This window comes from Gobio gobio (assembly GCF_949357685.1).
Source record: "Gobio gobio genome assembly, chromosome: 24".
NCBI lineage: Eukaryota > Metazoa > Chordata > Actinopteri > Cypriniformes > Gobionidae > Gobio > Gobio gobio.
Window position 1 is genome coordinate 37,759,039 of NC_137120.1, and position 16,334 is coordinate 37,775,372.

The 16,334-nt window shown below is 39.8% G+C and overlaps 1 protein-coding gene across 2 annotated transcripts in view; it reads right to left on the reverse strand.

Moving 5' to 3' along the window:
• The window catches only part of sh3bp4a (SH3-domain binding protein 4a), a 50,124-nt gene that overhangs the window by 22,816 nt on the left and 10,974 nt on the right, over positions 1 to 16,334 (reverse strand). Inside the window, exons 2-3 of one of the 2 annotated variants that reach the window (XM_079807533.1) lie at positions 4,000 to 4,196; positions 1,542 to 3,904 (exon numbers count right to left, since the gene is read on the reverse strand). In XM_079807533.1, the coding sequence (XP_079663659.1) occupies positions 1,542 to 3,904; positions 4,000 to 4,120 (2,484 nt within the window). In that variant the 5' untranslated portion in view covers positions 4,121 to 4,196. The remainder of the gene's footprint in view (positions 1 to 1,541; positions 3,905 to 3,999; positions 4,197 to 16,334) is intronic. The other variant, XM_079807534.1, reaches the window with a different exon arrangement.

Genomic DNA, 16,334 nt, shown 5'->3' on the forward strand with positions numbered 1-16,334 from the left:
CTAAAAGGAGTACACTGTAAACCCTAACGCTCAATATAATGATTTGGTTTGGATTAGTGTAAACTTACATTAAGCAAATTGGTTCAATCAAATGAACTTCTATGAGTATTTACAACTTTCTTTTTCTTTTGAGTTCACAAAACTGACACAATTTAAAGTAATCTGAATTGGTTAATCATTTTGAGTTTTATGAACTTGTTTCTTTTAATTTAGACAAAATTAAATTTAACTGAAAGTGGGCTGGGATTTCGATTTGCCAGCATGCTTTACCATGACACTCGAAAGGGAGAGTAACTGCTTAAAGTTAAGTGTTATATAATGGTTTTTTTGTGCAAGATTCATGTTAAATGGGATATTTAGTATTGTTTAATGTTTTGCTATGCTAGTTTCTGTTATGTGGCATTTTTTGTTACCATATATGGCAGGGTTCCTCAAATCTTGCCCTCGAGGGCCAATGCGCTGACGAGTTTAGCACCAACCCTGATCAAACTCATCTACCTGTGATACACAGTGACCGATACTACTGATACTACTCATGACAGTGATTAGCATGTTCAGGTGTGTTTGATTAGCGTTAGAGCTAAGCTCTGCATGAAAGTGGCTCTTGTGGGCCAGATTTGAGGTGGAGCATGAGCTACGCTATGGCTATCAAAGCATTACGTTACCGATTCGCAATATTGATGTGCACATGCCCAGTGGCCGTAGCTGTATCCCTTTTACTGCGCAGGACGAGGTGTGATGACATCACCACAAAATATACAGATTGGCTGTATACACGAAAATGCAGATTTATTGATTTCTTGAAACTTAATTTTTTTATGTAACTGATTACCTCAAATATGTTGAGGTTTGCCATCTTATTTGGGTTTACAGTGTAGTGTAGTTCACTCAAAAATCACCCACTAATGTCATTCCAATCCAGTACATGTACCATGAACATATCCAGTGTTCCATATGACTTGTGAACAATATTTTAAGTCTTTTCAAGCCATACAATAACTTTGTGTGAGGACCAGATCACATTTAAGAGAGCCATAAAGGTTTGTAAAAACATGAGCAAAAGTGGTGAGTAAAAGAAGACAATTTTCATTTTTAGATGAACTAATCTTTTAAGGTCAACAAAGAGTTTATATTTCTGGACATTAAACAGTGGCAGCTTGTACTGTACATAACCATCCCTGGACATCCTGTGCCCAGAGATAAAAAAACAAATACAAGTGCAGTCTTTCTTTCAGTCAGAGTGTGAGCGAGCCAAGAAGGGATTCGGCTGCTGTACTTGCAGGTTTCCACAGCTGTACAGATAAGAAAGGCAGCACAGAGCAGCTAAGTGCACTCTCATCAGAATTAGCCCCAAGCATTAATAAGAGAAAAGGCAGATAAGCAGAACTGCATAAAAACAGGTTTAAATTAAGTACTTTGTGGCCAAATTTCCAATAGTTATCCATTGTGAACAGGGCTTCAACTGTATTGAAAAAGCAAACACAACCACAATAGTTTGAAAACTATGCAGTTCGGACAAACCAACACACACATGGGCTTACCGTCATCAGTTCCTTCTGAAAGGATTTCTTCTCTTTGGTCTCCATGTTGAGGCAATCTTCCTTTAGTTTCTCCAGCACTGAGGCAACCCTCTCTGGTTCACTATCCAGCTCTGCTCTGCAAAAATATGTCAAAGGAAGATTCACGTAGCCCAGAGCATCAGCAAATGCTCGCCAGTTTCCCAGATTTTCCATAAGTATTGTCCTCACAGAGGCGTAAATATAAGTGAGAAACTTGCAGGGCTTTAGGATTTGTTCCATCAGCATTGTGGTTGTAAGGTCTGGCCCACAAAAGTATATAGGCTTAACCTTTCCCAAGACGAGCACATTTTTTACATGTACAAGCCCAATCTTTCCCTGATAGTATCCAATGTACCACTCTTTGGTCCATAGTTGTCCTTTGAGTTTGATCTTCTCCTCACTGAGTAGGGCGATAATATCCCCTTTTTTATATTCCAGCAAGTACTGATTCTTGGTCTGCCTGATAACCGTTTTGATCAGCTTACCAAATTTCAAGTTGGTAATGCAGCGCTCTTGAAACTGTGGGTATTTGGTGGTGATAGCCAGAGGAGACAAAATTATTTTATCAACTTCCTTTTTCTTAAGGAACCGCCTCTGGCCGTTGTTCCGTATCCCAGTTTTAGGGGGCGGCTGTGGTGTCTGAACGCAAAACTGTGCAAGGATGCAATCCTGATCATCTTTTACCTGGACACGTAACGTGAAGTCAGAAATCTCATCTGCGTTCCGAGACGTAATCATGTAGATGAGCCGGCTCACCTTGCCTAGCTTGATCTGAAACCCACGAACAATCCTAGCCTGTTCATTTGCCTTGACCTCATAGTTTGACATGTTAGAGTACATACCTATCTGCAAGTCCTGAGGTCTGCCAAGGACAAACTGGTGCTTCCCCCACAGTTGTAGTGAAACAGGAGGGGCAGACTTTGCTTGCTTCCCAACCTCGCTGACTAGTAGAGTCTTGGGAGCACAGTCATGGCCAAAAATGGCCACCACAGTCTTAAAAGATGGATGAATGTGTTTGGGCCCGTAGAGACCCAATGTAACTTTCTTCATCATATGATCCCAAACAGATGAATTGAAGGAAACCTGTTGGGTCTGAACAACAACGGCTACATACATGCAAGGCTCCAAGTTGTCCAGCTGAACCTGAACCGTATCACCATAAATGTATGCATGTGGAACAGGAGAATAAGGACCCTCTTTGCAGTCACTTCTTACACACAAAACCTCAGCCATTGGACTTTCTGTCTTAGTCGTGACGGATACCTTCATCTCTAAGGTAATGAATGACTTTATCTCCATGTTACTCAGTTTGATTTCAACCACTGGACTGACAGTCGAGCATCTGTCATTGTTCAACTCCAAGGGAGGATCTAGTAGAGCCTTCATAGAGATTTGCTGAGTGTCTCCCACTGCAACGTGGCCTTCGGGAACATGAATACTGATATTTGTATCTGGGAGCTGTACTGCCCCTCCACAGCTGTCCAACTTGCAGACAATGTTAGTCTCTACGGGTTGTGTTTGACCCCAGCCTGGGTTCTGCCCAAGGGACTCAAGGTCATGGCAAGACCGTGCCAACTTTCGATGGTTTAGCCATGCTGTCCTAAAGTCCTCTCTGTTCTGAAACTGCTCCGGTGAGGGAGCTTTAAGCCCTGAAAAAAACCCTGATGAAGGCAATGGAGGATTTGACTGAGCTTGTAAGGTTGATAACTCGGATAAACTGTAAGATCTCTTGCTCCGAAAAAAGGGATTGTCCTTGCGAAGCATTTGCAGGGCTTCAAGATTAGCGCTGGTGTGTGTTCCATCAAAGACACTATTGCTGTACCCTTTTGTGTTGCTGGTGGTGGAGATGGGGGCTGAAGGCAAGTCAAAGAAAAGCAAATCCATGCTGTTGCATTGGTTCGTCTTCTCATTGCTATTCTGATCGAGAACATCATCCAAGGACCCATTTAGGAATGGGTTGGTCGAGGAGAGCATGGAGAAGGGGTTGTTGTTGTCATAAGGCATGGAGGGCATCAGCGACACTCCAGTCCACTCCCCCAGCAGGTCCAGCTCTTTTGCTCCCTCCTCCGAGCAGTCCCCAAGATTGTCAATCATCCCACTGTCACTTAGAGATGAGTTCCTGTAGTTGATCGGTTGGACATATGTCGAAGGAATGTATCCCATTTCTCGGTTGTTGTGGGCGTACCACCATTCCCCACCAGATGTGTCCAGCACATAGAGATGATCACCTTTGGAGAACTTTAGAGTGGTAAAACTGGATGGACAATAATCCTTTATGGCAACCACTTCCCGTGCAGTCCCAAATGATGTTGAGGGGGCCAAACGCAAGGCACTGGGAGAAGGCACTGTAGAGATAAACATAATAAGAATTACTGATTTGCGATGTACACAGTACAACCGTATTAGATGTCCTCTTTTATTTGCAACGCAATAAACTGACCTTTGACATCTATGAGACTCGCCTCAGTCACTCCCTCATCAAGGTCAATAAGAGTGCCCTCTGATTTACATCTAGGGAGCACATTGATGTTGTTGGTCACTCTGATCCTGTGGGCGGCCATCTTGGATTGGTTAGGCTACTTTACCATTGCTCCAAACCTGACAATCAAACACTGGCAGTTTTGCATTTTCTTCCTGCTGGGAAAACAAAAAGGACAATCTTGATTAGCTTTGTGTGGCAGGACAAACGCTTGATGCACTGAGAATAACGAGACACGCTGCAATCAGATTAATGAATCATTAAGGCAAAACTCTTCAGAGAGATTGTAGATTAGTGTGGCATAGCTACAGGGACAAACTGGGACAAGTTTGTCCCTTTAGCACTCGATCTTGAAAGAGGTTTATGTTTTGTCTATTTAGAAGTTGAAAACTTGAGTCAGAAACGATTAGTTTAGAACTCAAACAAAAGATCCTAGTGAATTCTGAATCTCTCAATATAATTTTTTTATGCTCTTTGCTAAACATTCAGTCCTGTCACATCTGATGGCTAAGGGATGACAATGAAGGAGGTTACTGCTGATGAACGATCAATAAGCCATGTATGTGGCTCATATACAGCCATAACAAGGTGCTGCCACCTCCGGAAATGGCTAAATGTGTTCAATCTTTGACCTTAGCTTGACTTCTACCCTTTTTTAATCTCTCATAAAACATCTTAGTAAAGTCTCACCGCTAATAGAGCTTAAAGCCGGCATAAAAATCAAAATATATCCAGTTTACTTACTTACTGCACATTCCTGGCCTCATTGTGTATGCTACTCCAGTCCAAACATCAACAAAAACACCAAGTCTTTTATTCAATTTAATGCCTTGCTGCATTTCTGAGACAACATTTATTTTAAGCAAAGTCACTAATCCCCATTTTACATTTTTTTCATCTTGAATATTCTGTTTCATTTGTAAATATGACAGATTATGGGAGGTAAACAGCATTTCAGAAAAATACACTAATTTCATTCATCATAAAAGGGCACTTATTGTAGCTTTAAAGATTCATAAGGCTTTATGGGACAATATTGTGCACATTTACTTGAGACTGCAAGCCATACTATCTAAAACAAAGTAATAAAATCACTTAAATATGTAATTTATAACATCAATAAATAGAATAAATATAAAAGGTAAGGTGGTTGTCCTTGCTGGAAACAGCAACAATGTAAAATGTACTCATTTATAGACCTAATATCTGGATGAAACAGTCTTTTATCACTGGTAGAGCGTTTGATTTGCCGGGTTCACAAAGAAAGATATCAAAGCATATCAAAGGACACCTTGAACTAAAAATCACATGCATACGGTGCAGCAGGGGTTCCTCCAATTAAACAAACTAAAACACCCGCTGGGTGATGACAATGAATAAACACTATCGTAAAAGTGAAGACATTACTTTTTGTGTCAGCATGGTTCCATAAAAAAAAAAAACTTTTTGCAAAGCACTTTATAAAAATGATCAATTTTTGCAATTTGTTGTGGATTAGAGGCACTATTTTTCCTGTTATGATTTATGCTCTCTTAAGATGAGCAACAGTTTGGCTTTGGGGGGGGAGAAACAGACTCAATTTCCATGCATGATTGCCTCGACTTCTGTGAGAGACGATGAGCGCTATTAATCTGCTCTTGACGTGACAGACATGCAAAACAACACCGAGATGTAAAACAAGCTATAATTAGTTGGACTAAATAAGCGTAGAAGCATGAAAAGAATATCAAACAAGACTAAAGGGCCAAGTAACTCAGATTAGCTGATAATAATGTCATTTCTACAAGAGTTAACCTCAAAGTCATAAACGAGGTTGAAATGACATGAGGGTGTCCCTGTACTACTTATGTGAATGCACAATTTTATGGTGAAAAATAATTTTAAAAGGCTCTTTGGAAGGAAATCCATGAAGGCCTTGGAAGGAACTTTCATGCCCGTTACTTAAATGCTTAATGAACCCTTCAAAAGAAGGAAAGCATCTTTGCCATGTATGTTTTAAAAGCCTTTCACACAAAAGACTCGTGGAAGGATTCATTCCCCTTTAAATGTCCATTTCTTTTTATCTACATAAGATGCTAAAGTAGGTCAGCAATACCACCACGTCTTCCGTTCCCTTAAGTCCAACCCTCTTTTATTTTATTCATAATTCAGGCCATCAGAAGCTGATGGAGAAAGTGCCTTCCTGGATGAACGAAATTGTAAAAATTACAGCTCTGACCTCCCACAGCTTTATCAGAGCTGGAGAAATGCTTCAAGGTCTACGGCTCTTCTAACACTGGGAGCTCCCGCAAATAAACGTCTACGAGACCATCACTGGCCCAGTAGGATGTGTCAATGGGGTTGGTTTTAGGAGGCAGAGGAAGAGCAATTGATGGATTAGAAACCTAGGTCTGACAAGGATGTAATCATGATTTCTGATAAGAGCACCTGGGGCACTCCAATGACTGAAGACTACCGTCTCCTTCCCACAATCCATCTATCCCTTTTATGTCTATTTTCATGGACTCTGGTGATAAAGCCATTTCGTCATTGATCTGACAATCTCAGACTCAAATCTACTATGAATTACGGTCTGAAGGTACAGTCACACTTAACCATTGTTTGGCGAAATGTGGGCAATATCCAGTCATTTATATAGGAATCTACTCGTTTCGTTTGAGAACAAAATTGCTTGTTTAAATTGGTCTCGTGAATTTGCTGTGTTGACTATCAGAAATTGGTTTGAAAGTGACTTGTTTGTGAGCAGTGCTTCATACATTGCCATTCGCTACAGTTTTTATGTACAAAATAAAGAATAATATATTGATATTAAATATTAATATATTTTCTGTCCAGTTTTAGTGTTACTTTCAATAAAAGTGTGGTTATTTGTTTTTATTGGCTTATATATTTTCTAAATTCAGTATCATTCAAATGATTGAATTTAATTAAAAAAAGTATAATATTATTAATACAAAAGAAAGCCAATTTAAAATAAGAAATAAATAATTATTAAAAAGCATTTTCGGTTTTGAATCCAGAATTTTCATTTCAGTGCATCCTTTGTTGCCCACAAAATGGCACTGAAATGCTCTAATGTGACCAGACTTGAAGAAAAAAAAAGTGTGTAGCTGAAATCATTATTTTCGATTATGAAAAGGCAACTTTTAACATTTCAACGGTAATAAAACAAAACAAAAGACTTGCATCCATTTTTTTCCCGTCAACATGGACGGAATGGCGGTGTGCAATACAAAACAACACAACACTCAATAACTACTTCAAAAGTACTACAAGAGCTGTTAAAGGGGACCTGTTGTGCAAAATTCACTTTTACATGGTGTTTGTTTGAACAAAAATGTGTGTCGCGTGTGTACACAAGCACCCTATAATGGTACAAATCCACTACTCTTTTTTTAATCTCCATAAATCATACGCAGCGTCTCAGAACAAGCCGTTTGCAGATTCTAGCTTTTGTGATGTCCCATATGCTTAGGTCCCGCCCACGAATGCTGACAAGCTCCGCCCTATTAACATAGACCCCGCCCTGAATGAGTCACAGTTAATCTCCTCTCCAGAACATTTGTATTCAAGTAAGAAATGTATTCTTATTAAAGCTACTAAAGTTAATTCAATCAAGAGCAGTGAGAGGTTTTCTGTTTTTCTTTTGTTTTTTGATTCATATTAACAGCATATTTAGCAGTAGGTACTGTGTATTACGCTGCCGTCACTTTAATACACAGATCTAATATACACAAGCGATTTCTTTACTTGCTGTTTATGTTCACAGACATAACCGACTGTGTTTATGTGAACTTTTATGTGTTTTTGACAGTTTAAGACATGAAAGAGAACTTAGTTTAATACTCACAGGACACGCCGTCTGACACACAGCTTTCTGTGCGCGTGCTTCAGATGTGTGCGCTCAGAAAACCATATATCAGAAGTTTAGACTGATATGGCTTTAAAACGCACACAGATAATACACTTTCATGATGATAAAAAACTGTAATGTCGCGTGAGCGTGACCACAATAGATATGATGATCAAAACCAAACGGATGTTTTGTTAGTTTGGCAGAGTATCCGAGCTATAAAGGCTCCGCCCTCTTCTGGAAAGTGGGGTGGGGAGCAGCAGCTCATTTGCATTTAAAGATACATGCACAAAAATAGCATGTTTTTCCTTCAACTCAAAAATGGGCATTTACAACATGATATAATAAATATGTGGGGTATTTTGAGGTGAAAATTCACAGATACATTCTGGGGACATCTGAGACGTATTACATCTTGTAAAAAGGGCCATAATATGTAATAATAGAATAATAATAATAATAATAATAATAAAATTGTATATATCGCTTTTCTGGGTAATCAAATCGCTTAACATATAGAAGGGCGAATCTCCTCAACCACCACCAATGTGCAGTATCCACCTGGATGATGCGACGTCAGCCATATTGCGCCACAACGCCCACCACACACCAGTTTATTGACAGAGTGAGGAAACAAATCTGTATATGGGGATGATTTGGAAGCCATGATGGACAGAGGCCGATGGGCAAATTTGGCCATGATGCCGGGGTTACACCCCTACTCTTTTCTCCGAAGGACAAAGGGATTTTTTTAAAACCACAGAGAGTCAGGACCTCGGTTTAACGTCTCATCCAAAGGACGAATTGAGAGTATAGTGTCCCCATCACTACACTGGGGTGTTAGGACCCACACAGACCACAGGGTGAGCACCCCCTGCTGGCCTCACTAACACCTCTACCAGAAGCAACCTAGTTTTCCCAGGAGGTCTCCCATCCAGGTACTGCCCAGGCTCAGCCCTGCTTAACTTCAGTGGGAAACCAGTCTTGGGTTACAGGGTGAAATGGCTGCTGGCTATTCGGAAAAAGAGCTTTGCAATTCCCATATAGTCACATCCCGTATCACAAAAACATTCGAAATTACGCAACTTTTCAGTTACGAAAATGCAACAATTTAGTTCCAGTACTAACCTTTACTAAACATAAAAAGAAAATGTCCACCAACATGGACGGAATGGCATATGCACTATAAAACAAAACTCAATACATCCTCAAAAGTACTACAAGGACCATTAGGCTAATGGAACTGAAATCGAAAAACTACATCTTGCAATTCCCGTATAGTTACAACCCCATAAAATTCACCCAAAGAGACATTTTTAACCATCCGTCTACAACATGAAACACTGGTAATCCACGTCTCTCGGGTGTCCCATAAGACAAGAGAACCCTTATCTCAGATGCGGCACGTAACTCACAGAAGATGAGTCGAAAGCAGTTCAAGCTGGAGGCCAGGGAATTTAGATGCTCTTAGATACATTGTTAGCTCTGCAGAAACCTCATGAGTTTAAATTCAAGCACTCCTTAATCATTGTCCTTCAGACGGCTTCATACAGATTAAAAAAAGTGTTTGGCTGAATTAATTAATCCAAACAGAGCGGCATTACCACATCCATATCAAACAGATCCTTCCAACTCGCATTAAAACACCTGTCATTTCAACTGAATCATTATAATTACATTTCCAAAACGTGGCGTTTGGCCAATAACGGAGATAACGTGGCACATTATGGCCTGTGGTTATAACATTTCATTATTAGTTCCATTAATGATATGAATGAATTTTATTTTTCTGTGACGAGCTAATTGGGTGAATCAGACAAGTGGGATTTTCCGGTTGCTCATTACTTGGTAAATATGACCACCTCGTATATATAGCAGAGGAAAAAGCAATTTCTCCCTCCAGTACCCCGCGATTCCATACTTCACCACTGACTCTAAAACAAAAGGTTTACTCAGGTAAAGAGGTGCAGAGGGGTGTGGGTGGGAGATAATATTTCAAAGTGCCCATAAGAAGCTAATTTTCAGGAGCCCATTAAATGACAGACTTCATTTATCCTCTCTACGTGAATAGGTCATTCTACCTGACAAGGTTCAGCTAACGCAAATGAGTCTGACATTACAACATTTATCAAACATATTCCTCAGTACAAACTGGATCTTTCTGACTAGGGATCAGTGAAGTAAACAGACAACACACAACTACACTCTAAATGAATCTGTAAAAATAGGACACAATGTAGCTTTCAGTTATACTGTAATGTAACGTCATTAATGTTTCATAGAGACATCAGGCCTTCATTCATAAAAAGATGCCATTACTACAAATATTAAAAAATATGCTGTCTTTAAATTGTTTCTTCATTCATTTGGAGAGTAACTGAAATTATTACAATATAAAAATCGTTAATCGTGATTAATCGTGATTAATTACAGAAAAAATTTGATAATTAGTTACTTTTTTTAATCGATTCACAGCACTAATAATTAGTAACGTTTTTTTTGGTAAAATTTTTCTAGATTTGTTTTACACACACACACACATATATACATATATATATATATATATATAAATGTTAGGTAAAATGTGTTTTAGAAATATAACAAAATTAAATATTTATTTTAAAATGTACACGCGCACGCACACACACGCACACACAGTGTTGGGGAAAGTTAGCCTACTTTTAAACTTTATGCATTACAATATTGTGTTACTCTCTAAAAAAAAGTAACTAATTGTGCGAGGTACTTTTTGTGGAAAGTAATGCGTTACATTACTTTTGCGTTACTTTTTCTCATCTGGGTTGGGCTTGCTTGCTTGTCAAAAGTTCTATTTTTCACAAATTTAAAGGCCCTTTCACACCAAAAGTGTCTCAAGCTGAAGGAAGTGGAAATTCACTCCTGTCCAGTAGAGGGAGCAGCTCAAACTAATCTTTCAGCTGTGCTGCCATTCTGGATTGCAGAAGAAAAGGCCTATAAATATAAAGTTATGAAACTTCACTTTGCCCTCAGCCAAAACGATTTGCCAGGGAACAAATGATAGATTCATGAGACCAAAGATCGCCCGTTAGACAAGACGAATCATATCTCGTGTTTAACCACTACAGAGACATCAGAGCCAGCGGCAGACGTCAGAAGGACTAGCCGACGTCTTTGTTTTCCAATTTATTGACTGACATCTCTCCTGTCTACATGTTGAGAAAAATCGTAAGTGCAGAGGCGTGTGTAAACATGATGGTTATTATAGTTCTAGACTAAATGTGAGCTTGCATTTGCATATTGACCAATGTACTTGCTGCTGACCTTCGATGATTCAGTTAAACCACAAGCAAAAATGACTTTTGTTTTTATTGGTGAAGTGTTAAGCCCGGAACCAAGCGGCAACCTCTCCCAGTTTCTCTTGAAGCCAATACGGAAGTGACTTAAACTGCAATTCATCGACTGGCCACTAGAGACAGACTCCAGAAGGAGCAGAATCTCACTGAGCTCATGTTAAAATGGCCAACTTTACAGCAGAAGAACACATGTTTACAGTCTGGGACAAATTGTGGTTTTGGTCTAAACGGCTAATTTTGCCCTTCATGACGACTGTGAGGAGGGTGAACTCATTCGTTTACATTATATAAAGGCTTAAAGTTCTGCATAATTAAGGGCGGGGCCACTTTGAGTGACAGGTGGATTGCCGTTTGTCTGCTGTCTGTTAGTTATCAAGTCACCTCCACATCCCGACTCTTTGCCCATTTTCTGTTATCCAGAAATGACGCGCTGCTAAGATGGCAACGGCCAGCTCGACCCTACTTTACGCTTCAAAACTGCTCTTCTATCCTAAGGGTGTCGTCACGGACACTACGTCCATATTTTTTTACAGTCTATGCCCGGAACACACCAAGCCGATGGTCGGCCTTCAAGCAGTTTTCGTGCGTTCGCACTTGTTGGGTCTCCAAAATGCCTGATAAACATGATTTAAGTCCTGACGTCCTCTACAGTGAACATTTATGAAATCAATGCCCTGTTTTGTTGTTACAGAAAGTCATAATTTGATTAGAAATCCCATAGCATTTTCCTGAAATTTTCCTTGAAAATTAATCTGATTTAAATTATAATTACAAAATATTATCATATTTCCATAAGAGTGCTAAACATTAATGTCAGCCGATTTTAAAGACCAAGAAGAAGTTGTTGTCCTGGTGAAACCTCCAAACATTTGGTATCTCAGCAAAGCCCCAAATGTGCTCTTTACAGGACATCCAAACATCCATTAAAACTGTGACATGTATGATGTCAGAGAAATTCACTAAAATATAATGTCCACTACAGTGGACAAAAGTCTATTCCTGGGTCCCAGGAAGATATATATAAAAAAAACAAGCCCAGTCCAGGTAAGAAGGGTCACACGAAAGTAACTAAGTAACGCATTACTTTTCTTAAAAATAAGTTACTTTTTAAGGCGAGACACTACAGGTGAATAGGGATTTTTATAAATTACTGGATATCACTGTGAAACTTCTCCAGTTTATTACTGGCATAAACATAAGAAAAAAAGGTATTACAAGTTGTGTGTAAATTAATGTTTTAATATGCAAATGAGGCCTTATATACTTAAATAAATGCTCATTTGCATACATTTTCCAAACAAAATCTGGAAATTGGAAAGGACCAGGTTTAAAATTCTTGGTTCTATTTGTTGACATATTAGATGAGAGGGCTTTTACAGAGGGGATTCTGGATCTGATTTTGTGCTTCAGTAAATTATATTCTAAAATGTTATGTTTTTGTCAATATCACAAACCAAAAAAACTTACATACATACACATATGCAATTAGGAAATGTTGCGAGCCTTGTGCCACATTTACAAGCACATCATAGCTGGCTCGCTGTGCTGAAGCATGTGCACTCGTTTTATTTCTGGTGTACCACAAGTCAAAGGAGAGCACATCATACTGTTGTTTCAATTATATTCAGAATTTAATTTGCATACATGAATACACAAAAAGAAACAATTCAAGGCCAGTAAACGGTTCCCAAATGTATCCCTCCAAAGACAGAAGAAAACGATGCCAGGTTTCATTCCTGTCGGGCGGTCTGGATTAGCCGAGGCTTAAACAAAGTCCTCTGCGAATGAACTGTTGTGTTGCTTAAGGTCGGACTGTCTCTCAAGAAACGCTCTACATATCAATGAAGACTTTTCCCTAGCATTGCCCACCCCCGTCCATCTTCACAAACACCCCCGAACACTCTGACAGACACGCATCTCGGTGCGTTCACCATAAGCCAGTGAAGATTTACCTCAGGAGGCATGGCGACTGACAACAAGAGTTACAGGGGCATTTAGGAGGATTACAAGGACTGAATTTGTGCTGAGTCCTCATTAATTATGAAACAATGCAACACTATTGTGCTTGTGGAAACTGATGACGATTGTGCTTTTTAAGGTTTGTTCTATTCCTGAGGGACTCACAAGGTGTAGATCGCAATGCTGCAGAAGTCATGCTTTCGGCCACTAAAGCCCTTTTAAGATGGGATGAGTTTTACAAGGGTAGATTGGAGTAATGTCATTTTACCATGGGACGTCTGTAATATTAATGGCTGACTCGCACGGGATAAGAAATCTCAGTAAAACAAGCAGAAGTGGGAGGGGTAACTCGATTTACATACCGCCGTCATGTGTGTATTAAGCTCAAGCGGCAACCTCCCCCAGTTTCTCTTGAAGCCAATACGGAAGTGACTTAAACTGCAATTCATCAAATGGCCACTAGAGACAGACTCCAGAAGGAGCAGAATCTCATTGAGCTCATGTTAAAATGCCCAACTTTACAGCAGAAGAACACATGTTTACAGTCTGGGACAAATTGTGGTTTTGGTCTATACGGCTAATTTTGCCCTTCATGACTACTGTGAGGGGCGTGATTTTTTTTTAAAATATTCGTTTACATTATATAAAGCCTTAAAGTCCTGCATAATTAAGGGCATGGCCACTTTGAGTGACAGGTGGATTGCAGTTTGTCTGCTGTCTGTTAGTCGTCACCTCAGCTCCGCCCACGTCCCGTCTCTGTCCATTTTCTATTATCCAGGAGTGACGCGCGATGAGGCACTGCCAAGATGGCAACGGAAAGCTCATCCCTACTTTACGCTTCAAAACTGCTCTTCAGAATCCTACGGGTGACGTCACAGACACTACGTCCATATTTTTTTACAGTCTATGGTATTAAGTTGCTTCCTGATATCATCTATTGTCTTCTATAGTCAGTTTATCTTTCAGGTCAACTACTGTCATGGCGAGCAACAGTTAGAAGAGAATAGTATGAAGAAAGCTAGCCAAAGTCCCACTTTATTTCAAGCTAACCGATTAAGCTAATGCTAAGAGCTAAAGCAAAGCAGGCTAATTAAACTCTGGCTCAACAACAACTTGAGGAACAAAATCTAGTCAACATGTACAGGTGCTGGTCATATAATTAGAATATCATCAAAAAGTTGATTTATTTCACTAATTCCATTCAAAAAGTGAAACTTGTATATTATATTCATTCATTACACACAGACTGATATATTTCAAATGTTTATTTCTTTTAATTTTGATGATTATAACTGACAACTAAGGAAAATCCCAAATTCAGTAAATTTGAATATTGTGAAAAGGTTCAATATTGAAGACACCTGGTGCCACACTCTAATCAGCTAATTAACTCAAAACACCTGCAAAGGCCTTTAAATGGTCTCTCAGTCTAGTTCTGTAGGCTACACAATCATGGGGAAGACTGCTGACCAGACAGTCCAAAAGACGACCATTGACACCTTGCACAAGGAGGGCAAGACACAAAAGGTCATTGCAAAAGAGGCTGGCAGTTCACAGAGCTCTGTGTCCAAGAACATTAATAGAGCGGCGAAGGGAAGGAAAAGATGTGGTAGAAAAAAGTGTACAAGCAATAGGGATAACAACACCCTGGAGAGGATTGTGAAACAAAACCCATTCAAAAATGTGGGGGAGATTCACAAAGAGTGGACTGCAACTGGAGTCAGTGCTTCAAGAACCACTACGCACAGACGTATGCAAGACATGGATTTCAGCTGTCGCAATCCTTGTGTCAAGCCACTCTTGACGCGTCTCGCCTGGGCTAAAGACAAAAAGGACTGGACTGCTGCAGAATGGTCCAAAGTTATGTTCTCTGATGAAAGTCAATTTTGCATTTCCTTTGGAAATCAGGGTCCCAGAGTCTGGAGGAAGAGAGGAGAGGCACACAATCCACGTTGCTTGAGGTCCAGTGTAAAGTTTCCACAGTCAGTGATGGTTTGGGGTGCCATGTCATCTGCTGGTGTTGGTCCACTGTGTTTTCTGAGGTCCAAGGTCAACGCAGCCGTATACCAGGAAGTTTTAGAGCACTTCATGCTTCCTGCTGCTGACCAACTTTATGGAGATGCAGATTTAATTTTCCAACAGGACTTGGTACCTGCACACAGTGCCAAAGCAACCTGTACCTGGTTTAAGGACCATGGTATCCCTGTTCTTAATTGGCCTGCAAACTCGCCTGACTTTAACCCCATAGAAAATCTATGGGGTATTGTGAAGATGAAGATGCGATATGCCAGACCCAACAATGCAGAAGAGCTGAAGGTCACTATCAGAGCAACCTGGGCTCTCATAACACCTGAGCAGTGCCACAGACTGATCTCCTCATGCCACGCCGCATTGCTGCAGTAATTCAGGCAAAAGGAGCCCCAACTAAGTATTGAGTGCTGGACATGCTCATACTTTTCAGTTGGCCAAGATTTCTAAAAATCCTTTCTTTGTATTGGTCTTAAGTAATATTCTAATTTTCTGAGATACTGAATTTGGGATTTTCCTTAGTTGTCAGTTATAATCATCAAAATTAAAAGAAATAATAATTTGAAATATATCAGTCTGTGTGTTATGAATGAATATAATATAATATACAAGTTTCACTTTTTGAATGGAATTAGTGAAATAAATCAACTTTTTGATGATATTCTAATTATATGACCAGCACCTGTATGTTGTTAGGCAACTGATCGACTAGTCAACCATCGTGACCTATTCAGAAGACACAGTATATACTCAAGGCCGTACATTGGTGATGTTTACATTTGCGTAGAGTTTTTTTATAGGTTATATTAGTTCTAGTAAATTGGACACGAGATGCCCTACAGGATGTGATTCCAGCGCTTCAGCAAGTGCATAATCTCATCATTTATTTTCTGAGTTTAGCGCGTACATGTGTTTGGGAGAGAGTGAAGTCCTTGGTGGGAGGAGAAACCCTGCAGAGACTAACCAGAGCAAAACCATGGTGTCAAACCTAATTATTATAGCACACACACACACACTTCTCTGGAGAGCAGTGCTGACAGGAAGCCAGCATCCCTACACATTCATCATTTAACATGTTCATGGTGCTATGGAATCATATTTTACATTACACACCAAATGTGGCC